This window comes from Cervus elaphus, chromosome 29 (genome assembly GCF_910594005.1).
Source record: "Cervus elaphus chromosome 29, mCerEla1.1, whole genome shotgun sequence".
In the NCBI taxonomy this organism is placed as follows: Eukaryota; Metazoa; Chordata; class Mammalia; order Artiodactyla; family Cervidae; genus Cervus; species Cervus elaphus.
The window spans coordinates 37893556-37906294 of NC_057843.1; the positions used below are offsets into that span (position 1 = coordinate 37893556).

Sequence of the window (12739 nt, forward strand, 5' to 3'; positions counted from 1 at the left end):
CTTTGTTTCTTCCATAGCTTCAGTGTAGGCCTTTGAAAATCAGTCTTCTTCATCAAATGGATACTGTACACCATCATTTCCAGCTGGACTGCAACTCTGGGAACAGAGCTAGATACTCTATAAAAACTTGCTAGTTGACTGAGCAGGTAAAGTTGTCAAGCTCTTTAGAATGCTGTGATCTAGAACACCCATCACTTGAAGGACCTGTTACTAAGTACTGAGAGAGTGCCATAGCTTAGTCCTGCTTCACCTCCTGTGCTTCCATTTTTGCTCACAAACTTTCCCACTTAAGGACTTCTCACAGCTAAAGCAAAAGGGACAGGGTATGACACTGTCAACTTCTTTGTCCTCAAAGAGGCTTTAAATTTTAAATTTTATTGGCCTTGGAAGTATTTCTTCAAGGGGAATTAATCAGACAGAGCCATACATTTGAATCAGGTAAAAGCAGAGCCGCTCCGAGTACAATGGAAAACCAGTGAAGGATTTGGATCAGGAGAATGATATGACCTTATTTACATTTTTAAAAGAGGACTTGGTTTTGGTGTAGACAATAGACTACTGTTGTAAAGGACAGTGGGATGGGCAAGATTGGAAGGAGAATGATCAATAAAGAATATTTTTGCAGAGATGATAATAGTTTAGACCAGAGCAGTGGGGCCAGTGGAGATAAGAGGTGGTCTGTTGAAGGTTTTTTCCATTTATACATTTAAAACATTTATTCAACTTTTAAAATTTGTCCTTTAAATTATTAAAATTTTAACAGCTTTACTGGAGTGTATTTGACATGCAATAGAGGATTATGTGTGTGTATGGGGTTGCAAAGAGTCGGACACGACTGAGCGACTGAACTGAACTGATACATATATATTTAAGACACAGATGATACAGTGGTACAGCTCAGTGGTTTTTAGTATATTCTACAGAACTGTGCAACCCATACCACTATCTAATTCTGGATCAGTCTCATCACTCCAAAAAGGAACCCCATGCCCATTAGCTGAAACTCCCCAATTCCTCTTCCCTCTTCCTCCAGTCCCTGGCAATCACTAACCTTCTTTCTGTCTCTATAAATTTGCTTATTCTGGTTATTGCCTAGAGGAGATATAAATAGAATATTTATAGAATCACACAATATGTGGCCTTTTGTGTCTAGCTTCTTTCACTGAGCATATTATTTTCAAGACTCCTCTGTGTTGTAATGCATTACCAGTACTTCACTCCTTTTTATGACAAGCTGAGCACTGAGGAATTGATGCTTTTGAACTGTGGTATTGGAGAAGACTCTTGAGAGTCCCTTGGACTGCAAGGAGATCCAATCAGCCCATCCTAAAGGAGATCAGTCCTGGGTGTTCATTGGAAGGACTGATGTTGAAACTGAAACTCCAATATTTTGGGCACCTGATGCGAAGAGCTGACTCATCTGAAAAGACTCTTATGCTGGGAAAGATTGAGGGCAGAAAGAGAAGGGGATGACAGAAGATGAGATGGTTGCATGGCATCACCGACTCAATGGACACGAGCTTGGGTAGGCTCCAGGAGTTGGTGAGGGACAGGGAGGCCTGGCGTGCTGTGGTTCATGGGGTCACAAGGAGTCAGACACTACTGAGAGGCTGAACTGAACTGAACTGATTATTCTATCAGTGCATGTTCACACCACATCTTTCTTATCCATTCAACAGTTGATAGATATTTGAGTTGTTTCCATTTGTTGGGTATAAGGCTGCTATGAACATTCATGTACAAGTTTTTGTGTAGATATGTTTCTGAATCAATTGAGTATATATGTAGGAGTGGAACTGCTTGGTTAAATGGTAACTCTGTATTTAACTTTTCCAGAAACTGTCCAACTGTTTATCAGATATATGATTTGCAATTGCTCTCTCCCATCCTGTGATTGTCTTTTCAGTTTCTTGATAGAGTTCTTTGAAGCACAGATATTTTAATTGTAAAGTACAAATTAATTTTGATGAAGGCTAGTTTAGTTTAAAAGTTTCTCTTTTAATTGCTTGTTCTTTAGGTATCATCTCTAAGAAATCATTGTCTAACCCAAGGTCACAAAGATTTACATCTATGTTTCCTTCTGAGAATTTCACAGCTTTAGTTTTTCTTTTTACATCTTTAACCCAGGTCGAGTTAATTTTTGTAAATGGTGTGAGGTAAGGTTTCATTCATTCATTTGCATGTGGACATCCAATTGTCTCTGCACAATTTGTTGAAAACAGTATTCTTTTTCCATTGAATTGTCATAGCACCCTCACCAAAAATCAACTGACCTTAAATGCATGGGCTTGGCTCTGAAATCTCAATTCTATTCCATTGACATATATGTCTGTCTTATGTTTGTACCACAGATTGCTGATTATGTGGTAGCTTTATAGTAAGTTTTGAAATCGGGAAATGTGAATCTTCAAACTTGCTTTTCTTTTTTTAAGACATTACTTTTATTATTATTATTTGATGTGTGGCTATTCTTGCTCTCTTGCATTTCCATGTGAATTTCAGGAAAAACTTCTCCATTTCCACACAAGAAAGCAGCTGGAATTTTGATAGGGATTACACTAAATCTGTAGGTCTATTAGGGAATACAGCCATCTTTATAATATTAAGTCTTCTAATCCATGAATGCAGCATGTTTTTCCATTTATTTAAGTATTCAATATTTTTAAAGAAGATTTGATGGGAATTGCTGACAGGTTGAAAATATAGTTTAACAAAAGTAAATAAGTCTAGGAAAATTTCCAGGTTTGGGGCTTGAATCACTAGGAATGGACATACTTATTAAAAAGAAGAAAACTAAGAAAGAAGCAGATTCAAGAGCAGAAATCAAGCACTGTGTTTGGAATATCTTTGGTTTGAAATGACTGTTAGACTCCAAGTAAAGATGTTTAGTAGGTAGGTGGAAAACTGGTGGTCCAAAGTTTAGGGCAGAGATACACATTTGGGAGTCATTAATGCCTAAGTGTTACTTAAAGCCATAGTGCTGCGTGGTGTCTCCTAAAGAGAGACAGAGAAGGGACAGTGTCAAAGGACTGAGATATGGGGCATTCCAACATTTATGGGTCTTTGAGGGGGGAATACTAACAAAGAGAACTGGGTGAATGAGTATAAAGGCAAATTAAGCCTCTCTTATTTTCTATATTCTGATATTTTGACATCTGGAGTCTTGTTGACTCTAGAGGGACTGCCTTCTCAGGATTAGACAATTCCTAGAGACAGTAAACAACTTACCTATTTCATATGCAAATCAACCTATCCAGAGCCCTACCTCCAATCACCTCCTTTTGGGGCTTTCACACTCTGGGCCACTATATATATATATATATATATATATATATATATATATCTGCTCTAATCACCTTAGGGCCAAATAACAGATTATTCAAACTAGCCCAATTCCTTCCTATGGAAACCACAGTGAGGGCTCCTGCCCACTTTGCCCCCCTTTCCTTCTACCTCCTGTGCAACACTGGTATTTGCCTGTACGGCCCTCTGTGGTATGGCATGCCCCTTTCTTTTGTGATCTGTGACTATAACAAACTATTTTTTCAATTACAGTCACCTCCTGATCTGTTGGCTTCACCACTACTAAATAATAATAAAATAACAGATGAAATAATGAACAAAAATTTAAAAATAATAATAATAAAACCTAGAGTTTAAAACATAGAAGGAGGGAATTATCAGTTGAGCCAAATGCTCCTGAGCACTGGATTTATCAGTATGAAGGTCACGGATGACCCTGATAAGCACAGTATCAGTAGATTTCATACAGATAAAAATAGGAAGTAAGGAAGTGGAGACAACAGAATATGGGCAACTTTTTAGAGAACAGTGCTATAAAAAGGGGAAGAGATATGAGGCAGTAGCTAGAAGGGAATGCAAGGTCCACAGGGGGCTGTATTCTTGTTTTTAATGTAGGGAGGGAGATATTAAAACAGGTAACAACTGGGTATGGTAGTCATGTATGGAACAGTAGTCATGGATGGATGTGAGAGTTGGACTATAAAGAAAGCCGAGCACCGAAGAATTGATGTTTTTGAAATGTGGTGTTGGAGAAGACTCTTGAGAGTCCCTTGGACTGCAAGAAGATCCAACAAGTCCATCCTAAAGAAAATCAATCCTGAATATTCATTGGAAGGACTGATGCTGAAGCTCCAATACTTTGGCCACCTGATGTGAAGAACTGACTCATTGGAAAAGCCCCTGATGCTGGGAAAGATTGAAGACTGGAGGAGAAGGGGACGACAGAGGATGAGATGGTTGGATGGCATCACTGACTCGATGGACATGAGTTTGAGTAAACTCCGGGAGTTGGTGATGGACAGGGAAGCCTGGCGTGCTGCAGTCCATGGGGTCGCAAAGAGTTGGACATGACTGAGTGACTGAACTGAACTGGGAACAAAATCTAGTGCTTTCCAGCAGGAAATGCTCAAGACACACCTTAGCTGAACTTGAAAACTCTCTTCCTTATTGAAAATGCAAATACATCCAGAAAAGATATCATTTTAAACTGCATCTGTAGCCTAGCACTTTCTGAGCATTTTTGTTTCTAGAGTACAAAAGGATAGCGTGTAGCATATAGTTCTGGCAACAGAAAGGACTCCGGATTCACCCAATACTGATTCTAACTTCCCCTTCTTCCCTCCCCATCCAAGGGGACTTTCCTCGCACACTGCTTCCTTGAGCCAACTAAGAGAGAGTCACTGTCATAAAGGTACTTTCCAACCAGAAGTCTTCTTTCTTCTAAGGATAATGTGCCCCATGCAATGATTAAGAGTTCAGGTTCTAATGTCAGGAACATCTTGAGTTCAAATTCTGAGTACAAATTATTAGCCTCTTCCCTTGTGGCTCAGATGGTAAGGAATCTGCCTGCAGTGCAGAAGATGCAGGATCAATCCCTGGGTTGGGAAGATCCCCTGGAGAAGGGAATGACTACCCACTTCATTATTCTTGCCTGGAGAATTCCATGAACAGAGGAAACTGGCAGGCTACAGTCCATGGGATCACAAAGAGTTGGACATGACTGAGTGACTAACACTTTCACTTTCAAGACCTTAGATAGTTTATAAAAACTTCTGTACCCCATTTCCATAAAGAGTCAATAATAATAACTCTTACTTCAAGCCAGAATCCTGGGGGGGTCATCTTAAACCTACTCATCTCTCATCTTACACATCCAGTTCATCCCTCAGTCCTATTAATTCTACTTCCTGGATACTTCCTGGATGATGCCTCTTCTTCTCACAGCCCTACTGCTATCACCTTAATTCAGCTTCACATCATTTCTCCTTACACCATAGCATAGTCTCCTCATGCCATTTTTACCTTCTAGTCTTGCTTCCTTCTGTTCCATCCTTCTCTATTGGTCACAAATCTTGGAGTCATCCTTGATTTCTATCTTCTCTCACCTACATCTGATTCACGAACAAATCCTATAAGCCATTCTTTCAAATATATCCAGAATCTGACCACATCTCACTGCTTCTATTAATATATCAATCTCAGCCATCATTGTCTCTCATGGTGATTCTAACTTTGGCTTCCTACAGGTGATTCTCAACACAGGAACCAGAGCGAGTCTTTGAAAATATAAGTTGAATCATGTCTGCTCAAAACATTTTGATGGCTCAATATTTCACTGAGAATAAAATCACAAGTCCCTCCAATAACCCAGATAAGAGAGGCCTCTGTGTTAAGCCCCTCCTGCCATGCTTTAGAAAACCCTACTGTGGCCATGCCCCTTCTGCAGTGTGGGGTGTTTGCTGGGCTGAGAGGTATCATCTGGAGCCCTCGACCTTACCCCACGACCAATTACAATCTGTGTCCTTGGGATGCTAGAATTCCCTGCCAAATGGCCCTGAGCCCACTTCCAGCCTGTGCAATGCCTTCCTCAGATCCACCCCTTCAAGAGTGGATCTTGCTGCCAGTGTGCCTATCCCTACTCTTGAATGCTTTCTTTGCTCTTTCTAGTGAGACTGCCTTATATAAAATTGCAACAGCACCACCTCCCCCCTCCCCAGCATTTCTAATTTTCCCTGTCTGTCTCTCATTCCCAAAACTTTTTTTACCATCTAATTTACCATATAATGTACCTGTTTTATTATATTATTAATATTACCTGCTAGAAGACAGGTAATATCTTCCATTATAATATAATCACACAAAGGGTAGGGATCTTGTCTGTTTGCTTACTACTATGCCTTCAGCCATAGAACACAGTCTGGCAATAAGGAAGCATTTAGTTAATATTTATTGGATGAACCATCCCTTTACCTAGCAGGCAGAACAATCTCTTGAAAACTGAATAATCAAACCTAAACCATGTCACTCCTGCTTAAAAGACTTCAACAGCTTCCACTGTTCACAAGGCGATGTCTTCCAGGCTAGAACAGGAGATCTTTGTACAGTCATCCCCTGGTATCTTGCAGGGTATTGGTTCCAGGGTTGTCTGCAGATACCAAAATCCTGGGATACTCAAGTCCCTTACGTAAAGTGGCATAGCCTAGCTGGCCATATACATAGGGTTGTAGAGCCCTTTGGATGCAAAAGGTTGACTGCACTTGATTAGGTCCTTATAACTGTGTGCTGAACAGACAAGTGAATGAGTGTTTGTATGCATGACAATTTAGCATCATACTCAGGAATCTTAAGTCTACAGACTCCCAATTGACACAATTCTATCAGAGAAACGAAACTGTATAGTGGCTGTTTCTTTTGGCTGCACACAAGAACTTTCTATCAAATAGAGCCACTCACAATAGAATGGGCCATTCATGCATGGGGAGGCCTCCTTCCTGGAATTATTTAAGTACAGGGTACATGCTGAAACAAAAGTTTCCACAAGAGGTGGAAGGTGATCCCTTTTTAAGAGTAAGATTATTGACAAGATTATCTCCAAGAAGAATGTTTCCACAGGTATCTCAAGCCCCTCACCAACCTCCCTCAAAACATGGCAATCTGGATAAGACTTCTGCCTTCTGGGCTCCTTAGGAGAGACACATTTTCTGAAAACAAAGTGGGTTCCTAAAGCATTTAATGTTAGGGAAGTATGAATTCTTTCACACTCAGTCAGGCAGGGCCTGGAAGAATTTATTTGGAGAACTTATGGAGTGCATTGCCTAAATCAATTAACTTGATGCATCATTTACAGAGCGCTGATGTGTGAGGTACTTCTTCGGCCAAATGAGCATTGTGATGACTCTTCTCCACAATGCAATGGACATGTTCAAACAATCACAACCTTCTCTAGCTTTCTCTTTTAAAACTCACCTTTGTTTTGAATATAAATATTTTCCTATGCCTGGCCTATGCCTGGTCAGTTGTTCATTTTCATCTTAATTATATATTCTTTATGTACGCATTTGGTTTTGCTAGTCTTTGCATCAAGCAGAGGAAGATTATAGTTATCCTTATATCAGGCAGGGTAGCTTCTAATAAATACTTTGGAATGTGAGTGGAAAAATAGTTTTTAATTAGATAATCAGTTTAGCTGAATTTCTTAATTTCTGGATAATTCTTAATGAAGTTCTGAGAAGTCCTTGATAATTCTACCTCTGAGCATGTCGTACTAGTTGAGGGCAAGGCAAGTAGTTGAGGGAAGTATGAACTCTTTCATACTCAGTCAGGCAGGGCCTGAAAGAATGACCTAAAATGGAACAGAATGGCATAGGATAAGCTTTGAGAACATTTTCTTGTGGCTCCAGGAGGAGTCAAGAAGGGCCCTCTTGGTCAGGAGATGATCAAGCTTGAGAGTAAGAAGAAGTGAAAGCTACCATTTTTAGATTTGTGAAAGGTCCTGCTCAAACTGTTGTCCTCTTTCTGTTGTCACCCAGACCACTAGAGAAGCTACTGCTCTTGGTGGCATAGTGGAAGGTTTTAGGAGACAGGAGATTCAGTCTTTGCTCTGTCTCTGCTGCCTTAGGAACTTATTCTCCACTTTCTACAAAAGAAGGGTGAACTAGGTGATTTCCACAGTCCCTTCTATGTGCCATCTATGCAGCTAACAACCAATCTCAACTATTTTGTTTCACCATGTTAGGTAATCCTCAAGTGTGTAACATCCCAAGATTTTTGATGAACCATGAAAACTTTAATATTTTTAGGTATTAATGTGTGATTCCATTTCTAACTACCAAAAGTACTATTGGCATATCAGTAACAACTGATCACTAGTGTCCAAGATAAAGTTAATGATAAGTAAGACTGGACTTACTCCAGCTAAAGTCTTTCACTCCTCTTCTCTAAAAGGCATTTAAGAAAGAGAGTTAAGATGATATCATAGAGATAATTAATACATTTTAACTTATAAATGTGTATTTATATGAATGTGTGTGCGGTTCAGTCGTGTCCGAGTCTTTGCAACCCCGTGGACTGTAGTCCACCAGATCCCTTTGTCTGTGAGATTATCCCAGCAAGAATGTTGGAGTGAGTTGCCATTTCCTCCTCCAGGGGCTCTTCCCAACTAAGGAATCTAACTCACGTCTCCTGCGGCTCCTGCACTGGCAGGTAGATTCTTTACCACTGAGTCACATGGGAAGCCCATATGAATGTGTACATAGACATAAAGCTGAACTTTTGATCCGAGACCCAGGTAGACTATCTGTAGACTTAAGACACAATTCTAATGAATTTAACTTAGCGGTTCAAATTTAACTTAAATTCAAATTGAATCTCAACTTTTTAATCAATAAATACTAAGCTCCCATTTTTTGCAAGTTTTTGTATTAGACTGTGAGAATCAATAGAAGGATTCACCTAAGAAAGCATCGCTACCTTTAAAGACATTATAACACAGCCAGAAGGTTAAAACTTGTACACATTAAAAATAAGAATAAGTGGCATAAAATATTTTGCATGAAGATGCAAAAACCCTAGAAGCTGACTGGTAGTGATGGGATTTGAAGTGAGTCTTTGAAGCACTGATAGGAATTGGAGAGCTGGAACAACTTTTAAGGGCACTGCAGACAGCCCAGGAGCAAACACGTAGGGCATGTTGAGGAAGACAATGAAGAGTAAAACCTGGCTGGAAATACAATTTGAGAATGTTAAGAGCTTAATGCCAGGTAGAGCTGCCAAGAAAGACAGTGACAGTCACTCAAACGCTGAGTGACAATAACAAAGAAGTTTGAAAAGATTAAATCGGAGTTTTTTTTTTCCCTTTAGTATATAATGGTGGGAAAGTGGAATTAGAGGCCAGCTACTTAATTAGGGGGTTCACAGTATCCATCCAGAAGTCTGGTAAAGCCCCAGATTTAGGGTCAAAAAAAAAAAGGAAGAAAGGGAAAGGAAGGAGAAATTTATTATAAGACAACTGACAGGAAAATTGACAAAACAATTGACAAGTGATCAGCCACATGGGAAAGAAAGAGAAGCAACAAGTTGATTGTGGTTTTTGAGGCCAGACTGTGAAGACAATATTCATGTTATTGGGGGTGGGGGACAAATATAAGACCAAGAACTCATTTTTAAAGGGAAGATGATGGGTTGAGTTTGAGTCAAGAAGTAAGGCAAGGCAGTCAAGAAAACTGTAATAGTTTGGGACACTATTTGGGACTAGAGATAAAAAAGTTAATTCTAATAAAGATGTGAGATGATACTAGGGAATAAATTAACTTTCTGAGAGGGAGAGTATAAAAAAAGAGATTAGAAAGAAAAAGTCTGAACTCTGAGGAATGCTCCAAAATTTGGAGAATAGGAGTAAGAGACCAGAGAAGAAGGCAGAGAAGAAATTATTTAAGAGTGAGAAGCTTCATTATCACAATATCTCAAAATCCCAAGAAGCAGAAGGGGCTGATAATAGAGAGATCAGGAGAGTAAGAACTGGGAATCAGTCCCAGGGGTATTCGAAAGGGCTGGTGAGAACTGAGGTGATTGGAGCTGGATAAACTTTCAGATTCCTCCATCTATTCTAGAATTCTGTGAGTCAATTTGAAAATTAGGGGAACACAACCTGAGGAAGCCCCACTGCAGAGGACCCAGGATGGGATATGAGGAGGCCAGGATGCAGTTGCCTCATTACAGGGTAACCCAAGTATGACACAGTTGATGCCGGTGGCATATTTGGATGTTGCCATGTGGAATAAAACTGACACACAACAACCTAAGGATCACTGTCCAATGCATCTTAAAGCAAGTCAATCTGAAGTATGACTCCTAGTACTGTCCCTGAGGAATCTGCTTCACTTCCATCAGCCCCATTGCCTGCTATATATTATGCAAACATCCCACATCTGATGATTTACCTGCCATTTCATCAAATCAACTAATTCAACAACTGAACAAGCACCCAGTGAGAACCAATGCATATACATACGCATATACACTGTGATAGGTACTCTGGATTCAGAGAACCTAAAAGGTGTGTCTTTGCCTACAAGGAGCTGAAGTTTAATGGAAAGGTTCACAGACAGAAGAAATCTGAAAAGACACCTTGAACAGGAAGCAAGGAAGATATGTTGATAGTGAGAGTTCAGGTAATGAAGGCAAATAGACCAATTCTGAGTGGCAACAAATACAGTTCATCTATTCATAAACTCATAGACTTCAAAGGGAGCTTAAAGAACATCCAGGTCAACTGGCATTTAACTCCTGCTACAACTGTCTGAGGGCTTCCCAGGTGGTGTTAGTGGTAAAGAACCTGCCTGCCAATCCGGGAGATGTAAGAGCCGCAGGTTTGATCCCTGGGTAGGGAAGTTCCCCTGGAGGAGGGCAAAGCAACCTACTCCAGAGTTCTTGCCTGGAGAATCCCACGCATAAGGAAGCCTGGCAGGCTACAGTCCACAGGGTCACAAAGAGTTGGACATGACTGAAATGACGTACCACACACACACAACTATCTGATTACTGCTCACAGTGAATATTCTTACTGTACATTTTATCAATGTATGTCATTCATTTCCTTCCACAGAACCACAGAATTTCAGGGTTAGAAGACCTTATCTGTAGGTAATTTCATTCAAGTTTCACCTCCTCACTTCAACCATTTCTCACATGAGTTCCTTATCATCTCTATTCTATTACGTATACATGGGTAGTGACCAATAAATAGCAATAGTGGTTTTCCTTCATTTTGCTAAACTTTCTTTTATCATTTTATGTAGAATAGAAGCCCTTTAGTAGGCCCAAGTCACACTGTTGTTAAATAATGGTTGCCTATAAGTTAATGAGCATGGCTAGGTTTTTTGCCTTGTCCCTCAGTATGTGGGCTCTTCCTTCCCTGACTAGGAATCAAACCTGCAACCCCTGCACAGGAAGCTAGGAGTCTTAACCACTGGACCACCAGGGAAGTTCCAGTTTTGTTTTGTTTTTTAAACAGTTGATTTTTAGAACATATCTTGTAAACACAGGCTACTGTGGAATGTTGACTGCCTGCCAAAGGGTTAATCACAAACAGATGTTGGATATAAAAAACCAAATTTTTAAGTTCCATTAACCTTCCAAAATTCTAAGTGGAGTGACAATTTCAGGAATATTTCAATTTTTTCCATTCACACTTATTTTGTGCAGAAAAAAAAAAACCTCACTTTTTAAAACTTCTCAACAAGAATAATAAGCATAGGACCAACAAAAGAAATCCTACTGTTTTGAGGACAGGAGGAAATTGGCTTGTTTATGCCCCTGAACACAATTTCTGAGGCAGTTTCTCACATGTCCAATGGTGTGGAGAGAAAATGTGCCTGCACTTACCCGACTGTGGCAGCCTCATCATGGTCCACAACACCAACTCACAAAACAAGACAATCACAGCCCACTCGATACTCCCATCAGGCCTTGGTGAGGTTCCTCAGGCAAAGACTCAAAAGAAAATAAAACAACAGACAGTTGCTGTTTGTCAGATTTCCTCACAGAAGCCAGCAAAACAAACAGCCAAAATGAAAATAAAACCCAGGTTGCTGCCGAGACCACTGGGTTCTTTCTAGCTGGCAGAAGGACATACGATGATGGCTGACAGAAAAATATGGAGATAAGGTACATTAAGCAAGAGGAGAAAAGATATCATCCCTATCCAGCTCAGGCTTTCTCTTAACATGAGGACAATTCAAACCAAAACTGATTCTAAGGAACTGATTATAGCCCAGCCTACTGGGAAGTTTTGGTTTCACTTTCAGCGTTGCATGTTCTAGCTACACACCAAGAAGTTTGCATAGATATTATTTGTTTTCTTAGGCTGCTGTAAAAAATCACCACAACCTGGGTGGCTTAAAACCACAGACAGTGTACCTACATTTCTCTCACAATTTCGGAACTAGAAGTCTGAGGTCAAGGTGTCATGGCCATACTCCTGCTGCAGGTTCCAGGGAAAAATGCTCCCTCGCCTCTTCCTACCTTCTGGGGGCTCCTGTCAAACCTTGGCATTCCTTGGCTGCAGCTGATCATTCCAATCTCTGCCTTCATTTTCACCTTATTTATGACCTTATTCCTTGCGCATATTCTTTGTGTCTTCTCTTCTTAAAAGAACACCAGCCATTGGGTTAGTGCCCACCCTATTCCAGTATGACCTCATCTTAACTAATTACATCTGCTAACACCCTAGTTTCAAATAAGGTCACATTCAGATGCTCCAGTGGGCATGGAATTTTGGGGGAACACTATTCAACCCGCTACAGAGCTTCATTTCATTCTTGGAGCAACTTGTGGTCTAGATACTGTTAGACCCATGATACATATGAGGAAACAGTTGACATCAAGGAACCTTGCCTCAGTTGCATGGCTGTATTTGAACTCAGGCCTCCAAGGCCCC

General features: G+C 40.2%; 1 protein-coding gene across 5 annotated transcripts in view; it reads right to left on the minus strand.

The window, feature by feature from the left end:
* Positions 1–12015, minus strand: part of PDCD1LG2 (programmed cell death 1 ligand 2) — a 56909-nt gene extending 44894 nt beyond the window's left edge. For all 5 annotated transcript variants that reach the window (XM_043891468.1, XM_043891470.1, XM_043891469.1 and 2 more), the window contains exon 1: positions 11686–12015. In XM_043891468.1, coding sequence (XP_043747403.1) covers positions 11686–11707 — 22 coding nt within the window. In that variant the 5' untranslated portion in view covers positions 11708–12015. The remainder of the gene's footprint in view (positions 1–11685) is intronic.
* Positions 12016–12739: the final 724 nt, after the last annotated feature.